The sequence below is a fragment of the Salarias fasciatus genome, chromosome 8, assembly GCF_902148845.1.
Source record: "Salarias fasciatus chromosome 8, fSalaFa1.1, whole genome shotgun sequence".
NCBI classification, from domain to species: Eukaryota; Metazoa; Chordata; class Actinopteri; order Blenniiformes; family Blenniidae; genus Salarias; species Salarias fasciatus.
The window spans coordinates 11,766,101-11,788,870 of NC_043752.1; the positions used below are offsets into that span (position 1 = coordinate 11,766,101).

Below are 22,770 nucleotides of genomic sequence, written 5' to 3' on the forward strand. Positions count from 1 at the left end.
TTTTGGCATGCATATTAACACAAATGCTCTCTAACTGAACTCTCTTTTCCGCCCCGTGTTTGACAGGATTTTGTCATAAAGCACTTTGCTTCGTCTCATTGTCCTATATTCACTTTTGTGCATCTCGTGTCTGTTATGGCTTAAGAACATACGTCTCATTTCCTCCCTCCCTTTCTCCCCCCCCCCCCCCCCCCCCCCCCCCCGGTCAGAGTATGTTCTATTATCAGTCCAAAATCGCTGACCGTCAGATCAACTGAGAGTGTGTGTCGGGCTCGTTTTTTTTTTTTCTCTTGATCTGAACAGGAATGCATGTTTTTTTTTTGTTTTTTTTTTGTTTTCATCATCTCCCAGTTTAGAAACTATAAATTCGTTGTGTCAATATTGCCATCTCACACTCAAAAAAAACAGAAGATGAATTCACAATAGGCAATGGTCACTTTCTACAGGCCACTTTCTACAGAATCAAACAGCATCATGCCACAACTATGGATCAGGAGAGAGAGAGAGAGAGAGAGAGAGAGAGAGAGAGAGAGAGAGAGAGAGAGACTGATGGGCAAACAGACATTCACTCAATATTTTATCATTTTTTCAGAAATCATTCACTCAGTGTCTTTGATTTTTCCAGACGCGTAGCTTGAACGTCGTTGGTCGTCTTCTACAGTCCATTTTAGTTGTTTTTTTCTTTTTTTTTTTTTCTTCATTTTCAAAAATGTATTTATTTCTTTTAATTCCTTGGGTTGGGGGATGGAGGTGGGGTTCTACAAAACAAGAAGAAAACACAAATTGAAAATCTCCCGCAGTGAAGAGATGTTTGATTTGGCGTTCAGGGCGAAGCTTATTTCGGCCACAGACGTCCTCGGTGGAGGCGCCTTCCTCACCTGGTGTGCTTTTCTTCTAGCAGGAATACGTTCTCACGGACCCCGACTCTCCTCTTGGACCAGAGTTTACTGACAGAGAGAAAGAGATCATTATTATGCAGAACCAGTAAAACAACGGATAAACTGTTGAATTTGTGTCTAGAAAGTGAGATAAAGCTCCCTCCTCCCTCTCAATAACTGATTTTAATTATCACAAAGGCAACAAGTTGTCAGCCCATGGAAACTCCCGTAAATTACAATACTGCATCTGTTAGAACTGCCTGCAAACCTACTGAAAAATACATGTTAGCACAAAAAAAATCTCGATTTATAGCAGCAGATTTTAACTACCATATCCTGAAAAATGTCCATGGTTAATAAAAGATGATACAGTCACCTCTGCAAACCATATTGGACCAAAGAAAAATGACTGTTGGGTAAAAATATAAAAATGCGAACTGGTTCGAGTAACTGGTCTGTTTGAATCATAATGTCATCTTATCTTTTAAATTCCATCATCAAATGTTCCTGGTCCTTGATTTATCTTTTGACTAAGAAAATTCTTATTTTACATCTTCGCTTGTCTGAAATACACGTTGCCATCGTGTTCAGAAGTGTTAAATATGTGTCATAAGAACAAATGTTCAGTTTTTCGCACAGGATGAGGCAATTTAAAAATAGTGAAGAAGACATCAGCTGACATTTCTCAACAGAAATTCCTGTCATGAGTTCATGAAAACATGCTAAATGTTTTGAGATGTGTCACGCTATTTTAATTTTCAAGTAAAGGTGAACATCTTCAGCATGAATATTTATTTTATTTGCACTGAAACAAAGGGAAAACTATATTTTAAATGTCTTAAACTCATGTGCTGGTTTACTGGTGCTCAGCGTGAACCTGAACTGAATCCAGTGTGACTGATGGTATAAAAGAAACACTTTAACAAAATGCTTGTTTTCTGGGTTGCTGTACTTCATACTTCATCTGCGACTCCTCACCTTCGCTCTGGACTTTCCTCAGGGTGACGGAGGGGGTCGAGATGGCGGAGGCACGGAAGTTGGCAGGTAACGTCTCTGAGGAGTCGGAGGTCACGCCGCGCAGGTCCTTCTCCCGGAACATCTTCCTCCAGGACGGCGAGCGGGTGAACGTCTTCGTGCCGTCCTGCGGAGGAAACGAGAACGACGGCGGCCGTTTTAGAAATAACAGCAATCAGAGAGGAGGCCGCGCGTCTCAGGGCGTTGTTCATTATGCAACAGCGGGGTTAAGAAGACTGGTGTTTGACAAAGCGGGATTTGTTGTGACAATATTCTGCGGTTGCACAGTTTTTAGTCCTGCACGCTGTAACTAAGCAATTAGCACCGTGTAAACACAGCTGAACCACGTTGGCATGGCAACAGTTTGCTGGGAGTGGCTCGTGCACAGAGGCCATGCAGGCTTCTGAAAGAGGAGATTTACTGCTTCTCATCTATAGCTGGAAGAAAACGCCTCGGAGATTAAACAAAGGGCAAAATCTGAAAAAAATCTGTCATTTTGTCCTGTACAGAAGAGACACTCAGTGAGGTTAATTTCAACACACTCAGCATCATTTGAGACTGATATCTCCCTGAATGGCTGCTTTGCCGTACCTCATCTGGCCTCCTCTCTGTCCCCATAGAGATGAGAGCGTTGTACTCCTTCTCCAGGAGCTGCCTCGCCTGTGAAAGAAACAGAAACCGAGAAAACGTGCACCGGTGTCAGTTCCTGATGATTATTAGTCTGCAGAGACGCTGTGATTACAATCTCAGTGTACAGAGGTGGAGTGATCACCTGTGTGTTCTGATTTGGTATCTGAAGAAGGAGCGCCAAGTCGGTGTAGTCGAATGTGTCGTCGAGCGCCAGCAGAGCTCCGTGGACGCCGCTTTCCAGCAGGTTATCGGCAAACTCCTTCAGACCGATGGACTGAACCCAGCACATCACTCGCTCATTGGACCAGACCATCACATCTGAGGAGGAAACAACAGGTGAGCAGCAGAGCAGTACAGGGCGTTTCAAGGGGGAAACAGGAAACTGTTGCAATTCTGATGGATTTACACGAAGAGCGGAGGGTGGAGTGAGTAAAAGAACTCTGAAATGTGGACGCCTCACCTTGATTCTGATGCTGGCTCTCGTCCCTCCTCCTCTCCAGCTCCTTTCTGTCGTAGTTCAAGCGTTTCAAGCACATGATGCCGTAGTGAAGACTCACCCTGTCGGCCAGGAAAAATACAACAGCCTCATTTTTACACCAAAGTAAAAAAAAAAAAATTAAATATGAAGTAAAAAGGTGAATCATCTTTAAAAACTCTGAGTATTTGTATTTTTCCTCAGACCTGTGGAAACTGTCCACCATCTTCAGCTGGCCCCTCAGTTCTTTCTTGGTGAGATGGTCGAGCATGCGCGCATCCACCAGCGACTCCATGAAGTAGGAGCGATACTGTGGCAGACCCAGACTGGGCAGCCATTCATTCCCCACCCACTCATGGTTCATGTCTCCATAAGCCAGGATCTGGAGGACAGGCAGGGTGATAAAGACGAGCAGCCATTAAAAACACAAACAAGCTGCACAACTAAGATAAGGAATTATAATTAACATGGTTTGAGTTTCACACATAGACCAACGTGGATACATTTTATGAGCTAAATAGCAGGAAAATAGTTTGTTCGGTTCAATTTCATCCTCAAAAACCTGTGCTTTTTTATTTATTTGGTGTAATATACTTCCTGATAGTGTGGTAGAAAAAAAAAAACAGATCAAACAAATGAAAGTAAAAGCACTCTCTCTGCCCACGGGTGATTCTCCAGCTGTTACTCCATCCTGGCCTCTCTATACACACTGCAGTAGTGTATACACCCTGCAGTAGTATATATATACACTGCAGTCATGTATATACGTTGCAGGCCTGCCAGCAATTAAGCAAAAACACTCTCTTGGCGGAGTGAAAGGATGCGTCACTGGCAACAGGAAGGGACCATCTATGGGGGTTCACTATGTGCTCAAGATTTCACCGCTGACGCTGCTTTATTTCACTTTCTAACACGATAAATATTTGATGCTACATCAAATGCTACATTTGATGCTGCACACTGAATTTTATTAGGTATTATAGAAAACCGATAAGACGATTTTCAAGATTGTTAATGAGCTTTTCGAAGGCACGACACATGTTTTTTTTCCTTTGAAGGCTTCAGTTTAACGCCAAAGCAATCGGACCGCAGACATGAATAACCGACTAAGATAACTATCTTAATCTTTTACAAACAGTTCATTAACTGTTTTATGATATTCACTATATATATGTGCACATTTTTTGTGTCTTTTATTCATTATAACATGCAAACTGGTGCAAAACTGATAAAAAATGACACATATTTTCCTATTTCTGATTTTAATACGCTCTAAATGGGTTGAATCTAAATGACTGTATTAATGAGCCCTATTGTCCGACAATACAGTGGTATAATGACAAAAAAAAAATAAAAATTAACTTGCTAAAGTTTTTGTGGGTGTGTGTTTAAAAATAAATATCGTCACATATGGTGTTGACTTATTTATTTTGTTATGTAAACGGATGATCTGTTTTTTTTAAATTCTATATTTTCTTTGACTGCTCACTTGGGTTTTTTTTTCTTACGCGTTTGAAATAAAACTTCTAAACTAAACTTACAGGGGGAATTATTGTCATACTTTTAAGAAAAGTGCAGAGGTGGTTTGGAAGAAAATGAAAACACAAACAAAGATGTTTCCTTATTATTTTTTTTTTTTTTGTACATCTATATTGGTGACTGTGACGTTTACCATCGACAACCAGGAACTAAATAATTAATGAGGTGACCAGGGCAACTTTTATCTTCCTGTGTGTTCAGACTCACCTGATCCCAGCTGAACTCCTTCTGCTCCTTGATGTTTCGGGCAGAGAGGAAAGTGGAGAGAGAAGGGACGGAGATTTGCAGAGAGAGGGAAAGATCACCGGGGGAAAGTGTGTGTTTGTGCGTGTTTGTGTTTGTTATGGTAAATCAGTGTCGGGACAGGTTGAAGAGGGGGAGAGGGAGGGGCAGAGGGAGGAAAAGCTATGTTAGTGAGTGAGAATTAGTTGGAAAAACACTACATCAAAACAGAATTTCAGGGAATAGCAAGGGAAAGGTGTAGCCAAACATGCCTAATTAGAGACAAAGAAAGAGAAAGAAGCTTGTCAAACGAGAGAGCTTCGCCCTGAGCAGCTCACACTGTAACTGAAAACTGGCATGAAATTAACAACATAAACTTCTAGATGATGGATTTTAAAATGACGTTGGATCTTACTGGTTTGGTGGCGGCAGTGAGGGACTCCATCTCAGCGTGGGTCATCCAAATGTTACTGGTGGACTGGAATCACAGTAAACACATCGCGTCAGTCTCCGCGTCTGGAACATATGGGCCCGCTAAAGCGACAGCTATGTGCACGTATACCGCGCACGCTGATGTGATTTTTTTTTTTTTTTTTTTTTTCATTTCTCGGCCTTACAGAGCGTGTGCTTGCGGGTGCGGACGGGCTGGTGAGGGAGACCATCTCCTGGATGGCCAGGCGCAGCTTGAGCCGGTGCAGAGGGTTGCTGATTCCGATCTCCCTCTGGATCTCCGTGTCCGACAGGTTCGCCATGATGGCGCCGCTCTTCACGTTGGCACGGCACGCTGCCACATACCACGCCGGCATCCCGACCCACAGCTGGATAAACAGGAAGGAGCGCAACTTGTAATGATTATACTTCGCAGACGATCAGGTGACGGGAACCAAATGTCAGGCTTGCGTTTATTGTAAACAGACATTGTAGCGCTGACGAACGTGAACTCCAGCCTCTGTCGTTTATCTTTGTCGAACATTTTCATAGAGGTAGACAACCTGATAAATGTACCTCAAGCCATGTAACAACAGTGGGGCCATCCCACGAGGCGAAGGGCAGACCCTGGCGGCAGGCCTCCTCTAACAAGTCGTGCCTGGCAAGTAGAGTGGAAAAAACAGGAATCATTTCTTCATCTCTCACCTTACCACTGTCTCCTTTATATAAATAGAAATTCACACTGAACACGAGACTAAATGGAGAGCCACTGGTGGCTTGCGGAACCGCAGAGGCATGTTTTTATTTCAATTTATGGCACCGGGAGGAATAAAAATAATCGTCCCAGACCAGGTTAGTGTCATAAACCGCCAATAGCACCTGTCAGCGTGATTTAATGATCTACATTGGGGTTCAGATATCGCTGTATAACACGTGAGAAGCGTGTGGACAGACAGACGGATGACTGAGCTCACTTCTTTTTGCTGCGCCGGTCTTTTTCCACGGTTCCAGTCCCGAGCTTCGCCAGGCCTAACGGGTCCGCTGAGCCCAGGTCATCGGAGGGAGTGGACGCTGTGAAGACAGAAGATTCAAAAATTAGATTTTTCACTGTCAATAACTGAAAAAAAAAGAAGATTTTCTCATTATGCAATTTTACTGGTGAAACTCAGGGCACATGCCATATTCCTAGTATTTGTATTGTTAATCTACATGAGACTGCAACTGATTCACCTGAAACATTTATTATGGTCTGCCTATGATCTATATTTATTTGATAATGTTTAATTTATCACAAAAGTTGTGCTTTCATTGTTGTGACATTTAGTTCTACCCACTTCTTGTTCTGTTGATAATTCGCTTCTATTATTGATAGCTGTTTAACTGATTATTATTAAACTGTGAGCAGAAATGTCATCTGGTCACACACCCAGGGAAGCAGATTCGCGGCCCGGCGCGCCGATCCTTCCCTTTTCTTTTTTGCCAAAGAGCCGGCCGATGGACGACTTGATGCTTTTCTTTTTGCTGGCTTTGTGGAGGGAATCCTGGCTGGCCGTGGTCGCTCCGTCAGCGGAGAGACTACGGCGAACACAGACGGTGAGTGGCGGACGCAGCACGGATGTTTCGCTTTCTGAACCGCATCGCTTCTGAGAATACCTGCGAAACTCCCGGTGGTCGTCGAGGCCGGCGCCTGGATGAGTGTGTGTCATCCGGTCCAGTCGCAGAGCTCGAGGAACAGGTGGAGGGGTGGAATCAATCAAGGCCAGGGCTCTGCATTCTTCACCCTCTTTGCTGTTCTGCAGGACAGAAATAAAATCAGAGGATTAACATACTGCGCCTAATGTCGACTCGTCATCTGTGATTTCTCTTTTTTTGACGCGTGCGGCCGCAGCACCTGTCTCTCCGTCTCCCTGGCAGGTGAATGGGGCAGGCGGGGGGTGGAATGTCCGGAGCTGGGCGGCGAGGGGGAGGCCAGCGTGGAGGAGGTGATGGAGGGAGTCATGTAGCCCCTTCCAACGCTGTCCCGCCCTCCCAGAGAGGAAGGTGGGAGGGGCGAGGCATCGAGGGCCACGCTGCTGACCCGACTCTCGATCTCCTCCGCCCTCAGCTCTGTGCTCTCCTTCTCCTCTTGAATCAGCCTGACAACAGAAAACCCAGAGAAATGTCTTCAGTTTTCATGCTTCACACAAGAAATGATCTAAAATTCGTCCTTACAGACGATCAAACTTACTTAATCTCTTTGTTTATGGCCTCCAGTTGCTCCTGCAGCATGATGGCCAGAGTCTGGACATCAGTCTGCCCGCTGGGCGAGAGCAGCTCCGATCCAAACAGAGTCTCCCTGTCATCCTCGTCATCAGAGCAGCCACCCTCCACACCACCCTCAAACCCAGGAACCAGCATTGTGCCGCTGTCCCACTCTCCGTACTGAAAAGAGACAAGAGCATAGCGGAAAACACGGAAGAAATTTAGTAGAAACCGATGTTTGTGGGAATATATTCTCAGTGTCATCCTAAGCCTGAGATCAGCACCTTGTTGCCATCGTCCCTAGAAGCCCCCCACCGGCCCCGGTGCCGCCTGACCACCACCCCACTAGAGGAGCTGCCGTAGCCGGCCGGGAGCGAGCCGCCACCCTGGGGGTACCGCAGCTCCGAGGCGCTCCCTGGAAGAGATCTTCGAAAAAGTGTGGAGGGAAGTGAGCTCACGCTGCCCGCCCTATGATGAGATCCAGAATTCATTAGTTATGCAACGGTACTTCAAACATGAAAACGTTCCCATTTCCTGGGTGACTGTTTGCAACCAGGACATTATCACAAGTTTTCCTGCATAAAATAAGCATTTAAAAAGCTGTGTCCATACAAAAGATGCATGTATGAATTATTTGCATATTTCTTAGCCAGGCCCATGGCCTCCAGGTTGAGCATGAATAATTTAGAAAGTAGATTTCTTATGAAAAACACAAAGACTAAATGAGGGTAAACAAAGGTTTGTACTCAAAGGGAGCAGAGCACATACGATTTCCCTTGAGACAATTTGTTTCTATTCAGGATTATTACATAAATATATATTATTCCATTGGGGGTCATCGGGGCTTACCTGGAATAAGAGGAGCCTGGTCTGCCTCTCAGCTGATCTAACTCCAGCTGGATTCGCTCCAGCTCGGCCAGGAGCTGCTCCTACAACCCAGAGGAGAAACATCAGCTCTTTTTTTTGAAAGGACAGTAGAGAATCTCATCACAGCAGTGACCGTCAACATGAAGCCACACAACAAAGTGAGATAACAGCAGTGAATACCTTATTAGCGAGGAGATCGTCTTGGATTTTCTTCATATTGGAGAGCTCTTCGGAGAGAGCGTTCTGGAACCACGGGGGAAGACATTCACAGTCTGATGCATTTTTTAAATCAAATATGCCTCCCTGCAGATGTGTTGTACTCCTACCTTTTCCTCCAGTGCTGCCATCCTCTCTTTGAGGTGGAGCTGAAGTCTCTCGTTGGACTCGGATAGAAGTTTGTCCACCGTGTCTGAGAGGCGTTTGTTGTGTTCGTCATTCATCTTCTCCCTCTGCCTCGCCTGAAATGAAGCCACAAGAGAGACACGTTCAAAGCAGGGGCGAAAAAAGCACATGGAAATTTTAAGAACTTAGCGCATCAATGCAGCTGATTTTACCCTCTGCAGCTCCTGGTTCTTTTCCTCAAGTTGGGCCTCCATTTGTCGTAGTCGCTCCTCAAAGTTTCCGTGGCGCTCCTCAGCCTAAAGAGGACATAAAGGCATTTCTTTACACTGCTAAGAGCTGTCTGAATGCAAAATGAAAACTAAAGACGCAGGAATGCTTTTACTCAAAAGAGTAAAATCAATGAAGTGGTAGAAGTAATAACAGCACACTTTGCTAAGATCAGTAAAAAAAATTAACCCAACCTGGGAAAGAAAAGGCACTGATCTGAAATGCAGATTACCTGATGGTTCACGTACCTTATTGAGAGCAGCCACTCTCTGGGCGAGCTGGGCCTCAATCTCCGGCAATGTCTCTGCCCTCTGCAGGGTCTGCTGGAGCTTCTGTTTGGCCTCGTCCAGACGTTCCTGTAGTTGTCTGTTCTTCTCTTCACTCTGGACACCGCAGAACAAAAACACACACTTGTAAAGAAAGTCTGTCACAGGAATAAAGAAATCCGGGTCTATTTCAGGATCTAAAACACAGCGAGACTTGGCCATAATGTTAGAGCGGTGGAATAAAACTGGAGTTTTGGAGCCAAACTTTACCTGTCTGTGCAGGGACTCCTTGCTGGCCAGTTCATTCTCCAGCTTGTCTTTGATATCGTGGAGAGAAGTCGCCTCCCTCTGGGCACTGAGGTACCTGCATGGGACATAAAACCAACATGAAGTGGTCAGATTGCTGCAGCAGGCGCAATTCAAACAGCAATAGCCAAATGCTTTGCTGATCCACTCAATACATAACGGGTATGTTATGCAGTTGGATAAAAGCGTCAGGTTTTCTTGGCACCAGTATCGTCTCATCTAAAGAGGGACGGACTGAAGAGAACCTCAGCTTCCGAAACTCTCTGTCTATATTTTAATCCTGGGGCAGCGCAACTACAATTGACCTTATTCAGACATTCAGATAAACTGGCCACTAAAAAACTTTACTTTCTATCATTTGCATGCAGCTGCAATCATAATAATGTAGTGTAAAGCAAATGTCATTATGTAAAACCATCGCTGAGTGGATAACGATGTGCCCTGAAACCTTTGCACCACATTGCCAGCCAACAGGTGAAACATATGGTCCTTCAGCAGCATGCATTTTAATTAATATATGAAACTATGATTAAAAAAACGAGTCCTCACTCAGTCACAGAGCTAATAAAGCAGCAAAGGTTACCTCCGCTCTAGCGTTGTGATTCTCTCCTCCATGTCTTCTCTTTGGCAAAGAGCCTGCAGATATTTCACGAAACAAGATGATTGACAGAGAGAAAATTCATATTGTGCTAATTACAACTATGCGAAAAATTAGAAACTGATGGCCAACAAGATGTGAAAAAGGAAGCCTATATAATCTACAGGTTTCAGAAATGTACAATTTGTTCTAAATGATTTCTACAGTTAAGCAACAATATGTAAAAAATCCAATCACTGTTCAATTTATCTGGATTTTCTTTTTTTTTTTTTGTCCAGAAATACCACTTATCAGTATAAATGCTGATTTTAGTCAAAAATACACTTGGAACCCCCTGGTACTGAGGGAGCTCAGGGTCTTGCCAGGAAGAGACAGATTGGCCCAACAGACCTCTTTCACTTCCCGTTGGAGCTTCTGATTGGCCTCCTCCGACTTTGTCACCTCCCTCCTGGCGGCCGCAAGCTGTTCCTCTATTTCCCCAACCTGACGTGACACCACGAAGGGACAAGAGATGACACAGACTGAACCCACATGAGTCAGTGTTAGCAGCCACAGTGTAAACAGACACAACATTGATTGATTACAACTGTCTGTCTGGTCAACATGAGACTCTAAAGCGCCGCTGACAAAGGGTAACATGGTGACTTACACACCTGAGACACACAGCTCGATCCCATTTTTTTTCTTTTTTTTCCCCCTCCTATTGTACATTTGGTAGATAAAAATAGAGCAAAAACATCTCGTCTATTTGTTGCCATGATGTTTGACGCACATGAAGACTGTCGATTCAATTCAACGACACGGAAAGAAAGTTGCAATAGTGTGAACAGCCACAAGAGGGAAGAGGATGACCAGCTGCTCTGTGCACAGTTCTTTTGGTATCTGGAGTCTTTTTTTCTGACAGGCAAATCAATACAATAAATCAGAAAGACGTTTGTGGCGTTTCTGTTGCACGGGTGTAAAGTGGAAGAGCTCAGTTCCATTTACATGCATGAGTAAATGTGTAAACAGGTTTAGTGGTTGGCACTCTTGGCTCACAGTGAGAATATTACTGGTTTGAGTCTTGGCTTGGGGCCTTTCTTTGTGGAGTTTACGCAGGTTTCCCTCAGATAACAAGTGTTTGGGGTTAACTCCTGTGTGCTGTGTGAGTGAATGGATTCGTCCAAAACAACTGGCTGATTGGAGGAGCATGGGGACTGCTCGTTAATGCATCTTTAATATACCCCGAAGCGGACTGAAGCCTCGCTCGTGTGGATCCAGACACTCACCTGCCGGCACATGAGGGCCAGCCTCTCCCTCAGCTGGGAGAGTTCGGCTCTCTGCCGCTCTATCTCTCCTTCCCTCTGTCTGTCGAGCTCCCCATCCTCCAGGCCAGAGGACGGCCCATTGGGTAGTCGCTGGAATGGTGAGTATCACAAAAAAAAAAATAACACGAGGGAAAAAAAAAAAAATCCCGTTAGAATGAGTTAAAACTGCACCTAATATGATGTTGTTGAGGTAAAAATCACACTGACACACCATGTTGCCCATTATCTACGTCTCTACTGATTCTCTGGACGCTAACACATACACAAAAACAACTGGAACCAACATGCACAAAACCCTCCCTTACATCTTTACCGCCGTCCACCCCTTGTTGACGTCTTTTAATTTGGTCTCTTAAAGAGATTACCTACAGAGAGGGAAGCAGAAAGAGAGAAATTAACGTCGGCCTTTCAACCAGCTGGGGAATAAAGGGGCGACGGTTATTTTGCATTACCTCTTGAGAAGATGCTGCAAGTTGATCCTCCAACATGGACACCCGCTCGAGGGCCACGCGGAGCCTCTCCCGAACCTGCGGCGCGAAGCAACAAGAACCAACACAGGTCAACCAACTGGAGCAGAAACACTTTCACAGTTCACTGTAACCACAACCTCCTGCTGCCTCCGCTAAGTAAGAAACTTCTGAGGACTGATTATGAAAGAGTTCACAGGAGGCCAAAAAACCTCACGTCAAAACAGAAGTTCATCACCCGGGCTGCATTCCACTCTGCTTCATTTCAATTGACCTCACACCAGCAACGAGTGCGATCAGCCTCGGGAGAGGACGGCTGAACAAAGCCCCAGCGCCGGCTCAGGAGGAGAACCCTCCTCTGCTAAGACCCACAGCGACACACTGAAGTCTGAGAGGAAACCTCTCCTGACTGCTCCAGCAATTACATTTTTATTTAAAATTTGCAAAACAAAAAAGAAAAAAACAAAAACCCAATCATACACCACTTACACGTTGCAATTTAGAAATGCAGCTTTCTGACTCATCACTGCATCACGAGCAGGGACGTATAGTTTCATCAACTCAAAACCCTCTCACTTGGATTAGCCAGTTTTTTTTTTTTTTTTTTTTCCTGGCCTCAGCAAGAACAAGCTGACAAATAACTTCCTAAATTTATTGCAGCTGTTGTTCTGTAAGCCAAAAGTATACCAGCGTTTTAGCACTTCTGGTTCTCTCAGCTCAACGCCACTGGTTCTCTTTCAAAAACATTTCAAAAAGATGCATGAAATCTGCACTTAGCACCTGAAGAGGGAAGGATTTTTTTATAAGCTTAGTGTCGTGTCTCTTGTGATTGGTCTATTCCAAACCTGTTTTCACTGCACCGATGCTCTCTAAATGCAGAAATGAACCTTCCAATGACATTCTCCTCCTCTCCGTACATAAACGCTCTCTGTGGTTCTCAGCCGGCTGACGCACCTTCTCATCCAAGGCCTTGTGATGCTCAAAGAGGGATTTAAGGGCCTTGAGGACTTCCACCTCGCTAGAAACGCCTGCAGGGGACTGGGCTTGTCTTTTCACCACCGTCATCCTCAGACTGCGCTCGTGGCGAGACACTAGACACTCCAGGTGTTCCAGCAGCAGCTGCAGGATCGAGAGAGTTTCACACCAAAGGAGGCGGAGATGTCGCGGGAAGGGGCGAACATGGAGGGAGAGGTAAGCAGAAGCGGTTTGAAGGATTGGAAAAAGCGTGGGGGAAGAAAGCGAGTAAGAAAGAAATGGGAAACGCAGAACAAGAGGACGGGATATGAAACAGACAGGGAAGAGAGGAGTGAAGGGTTTAAAGAGTGACAAAGAGGTGAAGTTGGGTGGTAAGAAGCATCCGGGGAAGTTTGAAAAAAAAAAAAAAAGGGAACGAGGAGTGAGGAGGAGAGATAAGGAAAGCCGATAGAGATTAAAAAAAGAAGTCATAAAGAGCAAAGAGAATGTGGACAAGAAAAGAAGAGAAGGAGGAAAAAAAAACAGGCAAATGAAACAGTGTGACACCCACACAGCCACAATGGGTGAGGAAGATAACACAGAGGCTGTTTCAGTGCTAATAAGCAAAATGGCCGCTAAACATCTTACACGTGTGTTGTTTCTCTCCGCCTTGAGCTCGGCAATCTCCTCCTCCCTCTCCAGAAGCTGCTCCCGGCAAACGTTCAGCTCTTTAGTCAACACAGCAAACTCCTGTGGAACACACAAGCTGCGTTCAAGGGGGGGGGGGGCAAGAAAGCAAACTGTTCAAATGTACGGTTTTTAGTCGATTTAAGTGGTCTCTGCTCTGCACAGCCAGCCGGAGCGGAAAGAGGCTTGAAAAGAACAACTAATAATCGAGGCATCAAGGCATCCATGTAAACACACACATAATGCTAAATATGCACGCACTGAAGAGCCTCCAGGAGCTCGCTTTGCGAAGCACCTGAGACCAGAGCTGCAGGAGGATGGCGCACATGATGTAAACCTCCATAACGATCATGTAAATCACTGACACACTTTCCAACACCGCTCACTCTCGCTCATCCTCGTCGGTGAACTCGCATTCATGGATGGATTACATCACACTGTTACACAATGGCTGTGCACTGGAATGCACACGAGAGAGACCCCCAACCCCCCCCCAACAAAACTGCATCTATATGTCATTTACTACACTGCTGGGAATACATCTGCAACTCCTGCACGGACAAACAGGAGAGCGTATCTGACATGATTCTGTTTTTTTTTCTTTTAAGATGCAGAAAGCAAAACCTGCCCATGGTCAGTTATTTCTTTACGCCTCTATAAAACACAGGCTTCAGCTTAAAGGCAACTGTTAATGAGAATGACAATAATGTGCAGATGTCTATGGTGAGGATTACTTTCTTTATTATACCAAAACGGTTGAACGCAGGCCCGTGAAATGGGCCTGTGTTTGCGAAATAAGTGAACAGAAAAAGCCAAAGAGAGAGAAAGAGATCTGTACAGATGGAGACACAGTGGGTTCATTGGCTCTTGGCCTTGTGGGATTGTTTCTTATTTGGATAGGGGTCAGCTTCTCAGTTAGCGTCCCTTGTCTCCTTGTTGTTTCTCTTCAGTTTCATCTTAGTCTGTCTCTAAAAAAAACACCAATGCTGTTTTTTTTTATATTTAACATTTAAGTTGAGCGTAGCACATTGAAAAACACGATTTTCCAGCATCACTAATCATCCAAAAAGCTTTACCTGCGGCAGAGCGATGGACAGCTGCCTCTGGAGCGACTCCTTCTCGTGGCCGAGCTCTCGGAGGCGGAGCTGCGCCGTCCCCAGGCTCTCCTGCGTCTCCCTCAGGTTCTCCAGCAGCCTCTCCCGCTCCGTCAGCATGTTGACCATGAGGGACTCCAGGTTCCCCGTGCTGCCGCCCTCGTCTCCTCCGCCTCGGGGCTCCCTGCCGCTGAATCCGCCTCCGCCCATGGCGCCCCCGGCGCCCCCGACCCCGGCCCCGGCGGGCGAGGACGGGCCTCCGCCGGTGCCGCTTCGCCCATCCTCGGATATGGTGGGCATCACCTCGCACATCATCATGAGACCGTGGTGTGTGTGTGTGTCAAGTCAATGCAGAAAAACTAAACTGGGGATTGTACGTGCAAAGTGTCTGTCGTCGTGCCTGGGATTCTTATGAGCTCGTACTAAAACTTTAATGTACAAAATATAAATCTTTACATCTTCAGTTTTCCAAAAATATCATTCCTTTGGTCACGTCTGCATCTCAGGCTTCCTGTATTTATTGCCTTTCTTGAATTTTCTTCCCTACTTTCTGCCTCTGAGTGTCTTTTCTCGCTTTTCTTTTACAAAGTCTCGACCTGCATGGTAAGTGATCAGAATGCTTATGAGTTTCCCTGTTATGCAAGAGGAAGAAGCATCTACAGGAAAGCCGCTCGGTGGGTCTTTAGGATTGGCGGAGGGTGAGGAAGGGAAGGGGTGGTGGGGGAGGAAGGGATAAAGGAGGGCCGATGCTCCGAAACCGTGTCCACGAGGCAGCGCTCCTCACAGCACCAGGGGTCAGAGCTGAAAAACAGAGCGGGCACGGCATTAGATCCCCCTCAGTAACTTCTTCTGCACGGACAACAAAACGAGAACAAAACACTGTGGGCAGGAGCTGGTAGTTTGAGACAATAACACTGACTAATGCAGCTGCACGGAAATGTGACAGTGATGCCAACTGATGACTTGCAATTAGCTTTTTCTCTTTTGTTTTTTTTTTTGTTTTTTATTCAGATGTCCGAATGTGTCGACCTGGAGCAAAATAATGTGACAGCAACTCCAAAAATATTAGGACGGCTGCGTTAAATGCAAGCTTTAGGAGGCTCAGGATAGACTGGACACACACAGACCATCACACACACTATCATCCATATCTACTGCAAATTTAAAGGTCACCAATTAACCTCAAATACTTGTTTTTGGACTGTGGTAGGACGGCGTTTTCTCTTGAGCAACTCCAGACAGCTACAGGGGAGAACATGCAAACTCCTCATTCAAAGGCCCCAAGCTCAGACCTGGGAATATTTTCACTGTGAAGTGAAGGTGCAGCAGCTCTGAATCATGATAAAAGTTACAAGTAGGCGGCTAATTATCTCTGAAAACACAAACCTTTCTGCCAAATTTCGGCCATGTGTCATAGAGACAAATTAAAGATAGAAAAAATGCTTACGCTGCCGTTTTCTAATTAAAATGAAGGGTTTTTTTCCCCCCTATATTAGCCATAATCACTAGCTAAAACACAAGAATAATATGCATTTAGAACTTGTGATGAGCATAAAAACTAAAGATATGATGAATACAGAAGTAATCCCTCCATCCATCCATCCGCCAGAGACGTCTGATCATTTCCTCACACAGTTTAACAACATGCGATATGGACTGGCGACTCTTAATTACACATACATATGTGTAATTGTCGTTGTTTGTGCCTCAGTGTTTGCCCTGTGATTGGCCGGTGACCTGACTACACTCACCTGGATGGTTGAGTAAAGAGAAATAAAAGAAGGCTCAGATTGATATTTTTCTGATCCCCTCGACAGAAAAAAAAAAAAAAAAGATAATATGATTCAAAGATGTGATATCACCGTGCACGACTTAAAAAGCTTTTGTTTCCTTACTGAATGAGGCCTCTGTCTCAGCCTAACAACGGACCTAAAGGGTCAGATTCAGGGAATCAGCATTTTCTCTCTCTCTCTCTCTCTCTCTCTCTCTCTCTCTCTCTCTCTGCTCAGGCCTTTATACTTTTAAGTGGTTTAGTCTCATTTAGTGAAGCATGTGGGCTTCTCCACCTCGGTGAGCCTGGCCAGTAAAATACAGACGGTCTTTGTTTAAACAAAATACTTCACTTTGCTGATCTATTTATCTGCTCGTGGTTTCATCAGGACCAGCGCGATGAGGGGCAAGCAGGCACTGATTTAACATGGAGTTTTTATCTACACTAAAGAATACACAGGGAGGGCATTTAGGTAGATTAAATATTTACTAAATATATTTGTTCATATTTGAGGCAATACAATAATTAAAATGTGATGTTAAGTTTTTTTTCAAGCTTTATGCTTGGAAGGAAATTTTAATTTTGAGAAAGGTTTAATCGTCTCTCAAACGCCAACAGTAAATTATGTTGTTTTCCAAAGCAACGTGGAAGACAGACGAGAAGACCAGGAATAGACGTTGTAAGATAATAAACATTTCACAAATGTTGTCAGCAGCCACAGTTTGATTAAAACTACTTGTAAATTATAAATAGAAATTGCAATGTATGTGTAGCTGCTAATATAACTGTTTTCTCTGTCTTCTCTTCAGGCAATTGGCTTTTACAACATACAGACGTCAAATTCTTATAAACAAACTAAGGTTGTAATTAACTTAACTGAAAGGTACTTATATAATATAGATGTCAACGTCAGATGAAGAAAAGTAACTTAAAGGATTCAGACGCAAATTGTTTTTCTCTCTTCTGTTCTTTGATGAGAAGGTTTTCTTTTTTTTTTTTTTTGCTTTTTTTGCTTCTTTCCATCCTATTGGCTTTCAAACATATATCTTAAAGGAATACACACAAAGACTGGTAATTTTTGGTTGTTGAGATAATATCATGAAGCCGTCTGTCTCCCCCAGATAGTTTTCTTTCGGATGAAGGAAGGTGCGCATTCCTCTCATCATCACAATAATGTTATTATTATGACGAGGTTTATTTCAGGTGAAAAACTAAAGGTGTTTTTAAATGTTGCTGGATTGTTTTGATGGTTTTTTTTAAGTATTGTTGTTCCTCTGTTCCATTTGAAAGGAGACTGAACTGACCTGTGAGCTGTGAGCCCAATCAGAAGCACGGGGCTGAAAGGAAACAGAAACGGTTTGAGCAGATTTTATTTTTCCATCTGTCTTTGTACCTGTCTTTGAGGTTTTAAGAAGAGGCCGCTTGTCCAGTTGTGCACACTGCCTGAAGCGTGACGGATGACAACCGTAAAAATAGTTTGATCATATTCGAGACAAATAAGAATCAATACATCAGTCAGTGCTCTGTCAATAATATCTACTTTGTTCTCTTCATACTAGTCGTTTCCAGTTTTGTTGGCCTGTTGTTGAACGCTGTTATCACATTCAGACAGTCCTTACAGGCTAAATGATGACAGCATTCAGGAGTTTACCTGATTTGGGTCGGTATCCCTTTAAAACACAAATAATCTTATCAGCAGAGTCAACATCTGAGTTATTACTGCAGAACTCTGGCTGGTTTTTGTCAATCTAATCTGGTCCTCTCATGTTAATTGTGTTATTTATAGAGTGAAACCTTTTGAGTTAGCATTTTTGAAGACTAATTAACCTTTAGTTTTTGAGATAAACTACAGTCCAGTCAGACCTTGATCAATTTCCTTTCATTGTGATACGCAGCGATATAGCAAGCTATTTTTTTTTCTTTTTTTAGCAGAGGGGTCAGAATAACAGATCTTCCACCTTGAGGTACTCACTGTGTGTGCTTTTGAAGATTTCGAGTGGGAGTGTGTTCGCCCTGTGATGTACTGGGTCTATCCTGCCTTCTTTAATTTGCTGGCATCAGTTTTTAGTTGGACAAAAAGCAGCTCACATACAAGCTGGATGGATGTAGATTGTAGTTCTGTGCTGCTGATCATCAGACGACGCCAAACGACATGCTTTTCAAAATACACTAACCGAGTAGTCAGAGGAATTAAAAGAAGCTGGTGTGGGATGCTGCATGTCATACACTGATATCAGTCTGATGCAATGATACGCTGGTATTTATAACAGTGTTTCTTCCTGACCTTAATTTAATTGGAGAGTCAAAGAATGTGATCCTATAAAATTGACAGTTTGAAGTAAATCCCAAAAACGAGCTGCACCATGCAATGCCTGCCACTTTAAACTGTAATCAGAAAAACACAAACTCACACCTCACAAGTCTTTACACAACAATTACTGTGTTTAATATATAAGATACTATATATTATTCATTCTTTCTTATATGTTCACTTATGGCTTTTTCTTGTTCCTTGAAAACAGTTACAGGCTGTTAACAATTACAAAACATCACTTTTCTGATCAGCACGTTTTGGCAGGACATCAAGTGATTCGGGTGCTGCACTATTTGAGAAACCTGTGACAATTTTAACCTATTCGGAGCTTTTTCTAAACTACACGTTCTGAAATACAACGTCATTTTTTATCAGCTTTGCAGTTTTTCAACAGGTTTTCATTACACATGAAAAGCATTAAAAGATTTATTTGAACATTTAGTAAATGTTTCACCCAGTGGTGGGGAGCGCGGTGTGGAGGAGCGATCTGTCGTCACATTGAAAATGACTCCGGTTCAAGTCTGTGTCGGCCTTGTTTTGAGTTTGCATGTTCTCACTGTGTCGACTTTTAAGTTTCTTGGAGTTTCAACATTTTCTTAAGCACAACATGTGGCCAAAATCGTTACAGCTAACCAGAATGCCAAAAAAAATAAACGTCTGCATCACCCTCAGTAGGTATCTTGTTGCTTTTGGATGTATTACATCGTCTAAGAGTAAAATGTTATGCTATTTTAAAGGTGTTCAGGTTATTCTACATCGCTGCCCTGAGATATTGACTTTGGTCTGAATGTGTCTGTCTTCCGTTGATATCGACAGACAAAGTCTGATGTTTTCTCAGACTTTTCCCCGAGAGGCTGCTGAAGACCAAAGATACAACACAAGCAGCAGATTTTGACGGTTGCTTGTCATTTCCAAGAAAAATAACCTCTCTTGAATATATCAGAGTTATTACAACAAACCTCAACAGCAAAGTATGAGACAGTCTGCACAAAAAAACTCCAAACTCCATGTAGAGGGATTCTCTGGGATTTGTTCATTATCATTTTGAGCAGCTCAGATGGTGCAACAGAAAAAGCAGAACCATGATTACCATGATTATACTGCAGACTCTTTTACAGCACAGCCTGCTGCACATCTCACAGTTGTAGTTCACTGTATTATGATATATCTGCATGAGGGGATTTTCTTTTTTTTTTAACTGAAGCATAGTTTGAGTGTTGCTTCAGTTCAGGGAAGACGTCAGAGTGCAGCCTGCAGTTTGGACTGAAGCGTCAGCTGTGAGGTCTCTGGGCTTCAGGACAGAGAGGGAGCGCTGTACAATATCATGCCATTGCATTACGGCGTTACGAGCATTATCGAGGTCTTTTCTTTGAATAGTTGCTATTTTTACTGCCGTAAAGACGAGAGCCACAGAGGCCGCTGGAAAAACAATGAGCTGGTGATAACATTTCCCCGTAATGTAAAACTACTGCACGGCTACACTGTCAGGCACGTTCGGCGGATTCATTGGCGTAATGGGCGAGCAGTGTCACAGTGTCACCGCTCTGCAATCGATCACAGTGTGTATTAAGAGTCTCTGTGTACGCACATGTGATTTCATATCATGAGTGCCCTCATCATCATCACCATCATCATCATCATCATCATCATCATCACCAGCATCATCACACACAGTCAGACTGAATCCTGCTGGTTATCACAGCTTCTGCTGGCTTAAATGGTCAATTACTGCAGGGCAAGAGCTCTAATTCAGAGGTGTATCGTTTTCCTAAATACTAAAACGTGCAAATGGAAAATATGCAGTGTGTTTTGTGGCAGATGAAGAGAGATCAGTAAAACCAGACGCTGGGGTGTGGAGAGAGGTTTGCAGGCTCCCACAGCCGCCGACAATGAGGAACTGAAGAATGGGGGGGGGGGGGGGGGGGGGGGGGGGGGGGGGGGTGCATTTCTGCAATCGGTTTGTACATCCTGTGAAATGTTAAATCACCTTCACAGCCAGTGAAAGCACCGCGTGTCGGGATGCACATTTTGCACATTTCAATAAATGCAGAGCATACAGCGAATCAATGGGGAACGCGTCCCCTCCCCGCCTTCATACCATGCCCCCCCCCGGGCAAGAAACGCATCATTGGAATCGATAAGTGATTGTCGGCAGCTGGGCAGAGGGAAGCAAAGCACCGGGATTCGGACTGAGGCTCTTTTCTCTGCACAGGCATTCACACTGCACACTGGGCCGGAGAGGAAAACAAAATAATAATAAATAATAATAATAATAATAATAATAAAAAAAAGACAAGAATCGATTGAATACAATTAGTGGATATTCTATACCTCCATTTCTGAACGTATGAGGGGGAAAGACCATTTGGTGATAGGCGCGCAATCGCGCACGCGCAGATCTACATTCTTATAGTAAAAAAAAAAAAAAAAGAAAAAAAAACAGCCTGGTAGTTATGTATTGGAGGTGGATCACAAATACTGTCCCCCTTCGTGTGGCCGAATGGCCATCATCACACAGCAGACAGGAGGGAGAAAGATTCATGTCTGATGGAAAGCGTCACGCCAGGAGGACGGCCTAAAAATACTCCTCGCACATTTTCAGCATGAGGGCCTGCTTTTCTCCAGACATTATAGAATTATAAGCGAGCCCATAGGGCCGGTGACAGACGAACTGGGTGGCTTGACTACAAAGCTCCCAGCGGCAAAAGGCTCCGGCTGCAGCCATGATTAATTAGCCCCAAAACAACACAGAGCAGGCCGATGTACAGTGGCATCTTCTGAGCTTAGGAGGACTCTCTCTCTCTCTCCCTCTCTCTCCCTCTCTCGCTCTCTCTCTTCAAGTAGCTATCATCACCTCACCTAACTGTATGCAAGCGGGAGCGAGCAAGCGCGCCCTAAATAAATCGTGCCGTGCGCTGCCAACACACCTGTCAAAGCCTGACGCCGCGCGCTGCAAAGTCTCCCCAATATAAGCTTATTTCCCTCTATGCAAATACCCCCCCACCCCCCTCCTCCACCTCCTGCTCCCCACCACACACACACACACATACGCGCGCGCGCGCACACACACACACACACACCCTCCCTACCCCCCACCCTTGACAACACAATGTTTAGGTATCCTACTTGTTATCGCACGCCTGGCACGCACACATGCATTTTAAACGACACGTCCCGTGCGTGCACAATTTCTTCCCCGCACGCCTTTCGGTGAACACGATTCCCGTCTCTGAATGGAAACTGGGTTGCGATGGGGCGGTGTGAAGTTGCATCCTTACCACAGTCATCGGGGGGAGCCTGTAGTGTCCATGTTTGATGTTAAATATCCCTTCGGTCCGTCATGTCCGCGGATCCCGTCTCGGCGCGCGTGTCCCTCATCCGAAAAACCCGAGGAAAGCTCGCTGTCGGTCTGGTTTTCCCCCCCACCCCCTGCCTCTCTTTTCCACATGTAAACGGCGAGGATGGGGATGAGAGGAGAGACGATACACCACCTTACCACAGACTCCCCCTCTGTCGGATTGGAAGGTAATGGGTCTTAAAGAAACATTCTCTCAGCATCCTCCGCATCTCTGTGATTTACGCGCGCGTGCCACGGCTCTCACGCGCACTCGCAGGCCAATCAAACACCTGATTAATTATACAGTGTGTATGTATATCTGAGACAAGTGCAAAACTAACTGGCGAACTAAAGAGATTTTCCCTCACACTTGCGCATTGTGGCTCTTCTGGTGCGCAAATTCAACCCTTGAAAGGAAACAGAATGTATGAACAACAGAACATATACAGGTTTTTTTTTTTTTTTCCAGTTATTACCATTCTTTAAAAGAGTACTGAAAAAACCAAAATGTATTGCTATATGCGATACAAACTTCAAACCATCAGAGGAGAGAAAGAAAAAACTTAAAAGACTGCAGTATTCTGAGCTCCAACTGTTACACAACATCATATGCAATCCTTATATGGAGGAAGTCTCCATAAATCACAATTACTAGCTTTTTCTCTCCATTCTGCTGCAGCAGAAACAATGTTGCATGCATGGAATTGGTAAAGTGAACATAAGTTCACAGTGAAGCTGCATTCAGGAAGGATTTCACTACTTGCA

At 44.4% G+C, this 22,770-nt stretch overlaps 1 protein-coding gene across 1 annotated transcript; it reads right to left on the minus strand.

Moving 5' to 3' along the window:
* Positions 1–335: 335 nt before the first annotated feature.
* On the minus strand, positions 336–22,353 carry LOC115393021 (liprin-alpha-3-like). Its single transcript, XM_030097766.1, has 32 exons — positions 21,947–22,353; positions 14,566–15,384; positions 13,451–13,552; positions 12,803–12,967; positions 11,834–11,908; positions 11,687–11,746; positions 11,343–11,471; positions 10,465–10,557; positions 10,060–10,112; positions 9,441–9,534; positions 9,153–9,287; positions 8,850–8,933; positions 8,622–8,753; positions 8,476–8,538; positions 8,278–8,357; positions 7,713–7,854; positions 7,415–7,608; positions 7,079–7,322; positions 6,841–6,980; positions 6,614–6,762; positions 6,162–6,258; positions 5,764–5,845; positions 5,376–5,576; positions 5,174–5,236; positions 4,744–4,770; positions 3,204–3,379; positions 2,983–3,080; positions 2,665–2,840; positions 2,484–2,552; positions 1,857–2,019; positions 879–947; positions 336–758 (listed from the first exon to the last, which is right to left on the minus strand). Exons 2-31 carry the CDS (start codon positions 14,899–14,901, stop codon positions 895–897), a joined length of 3,675 nt encoding a protein of 1,224 aa, XP_029953626.1. The 5' UTR covers positions 14,902–15,384; positions 21,947–22,353; the 3' UTR covers positions 336–758; positions 879–894.
* Between the last annotated feature and the right edge of the window lie 417 nt (positions 22,354–22,770).

Excerpts from the sequence above, each read along its gene's own strand:
- LOC115393021 (XM_030097766.1), bottom strand. The coding sequence starts at position 14,901 with ATGATGATGTGCGAGGTGATGCCCACCATATCCGAGGATGGGCGAAGC. Across the intron at positions 7,855-8,277 it reads CCAGGCTCCTCTTATTCCAG|ATCTCTTCCAGGGAGCGCCT; the intron begins GTAAGCCCCGAT and ends ACTTTTTCGAAG. Across the intron at positions 2,553-2,664 it reads TACCAAATCAGAACACACAG|GCGAGGCAGCTCCTGGAGAA; the intron begins GTGATCACTCCA and ends TTTCTTTCACAG.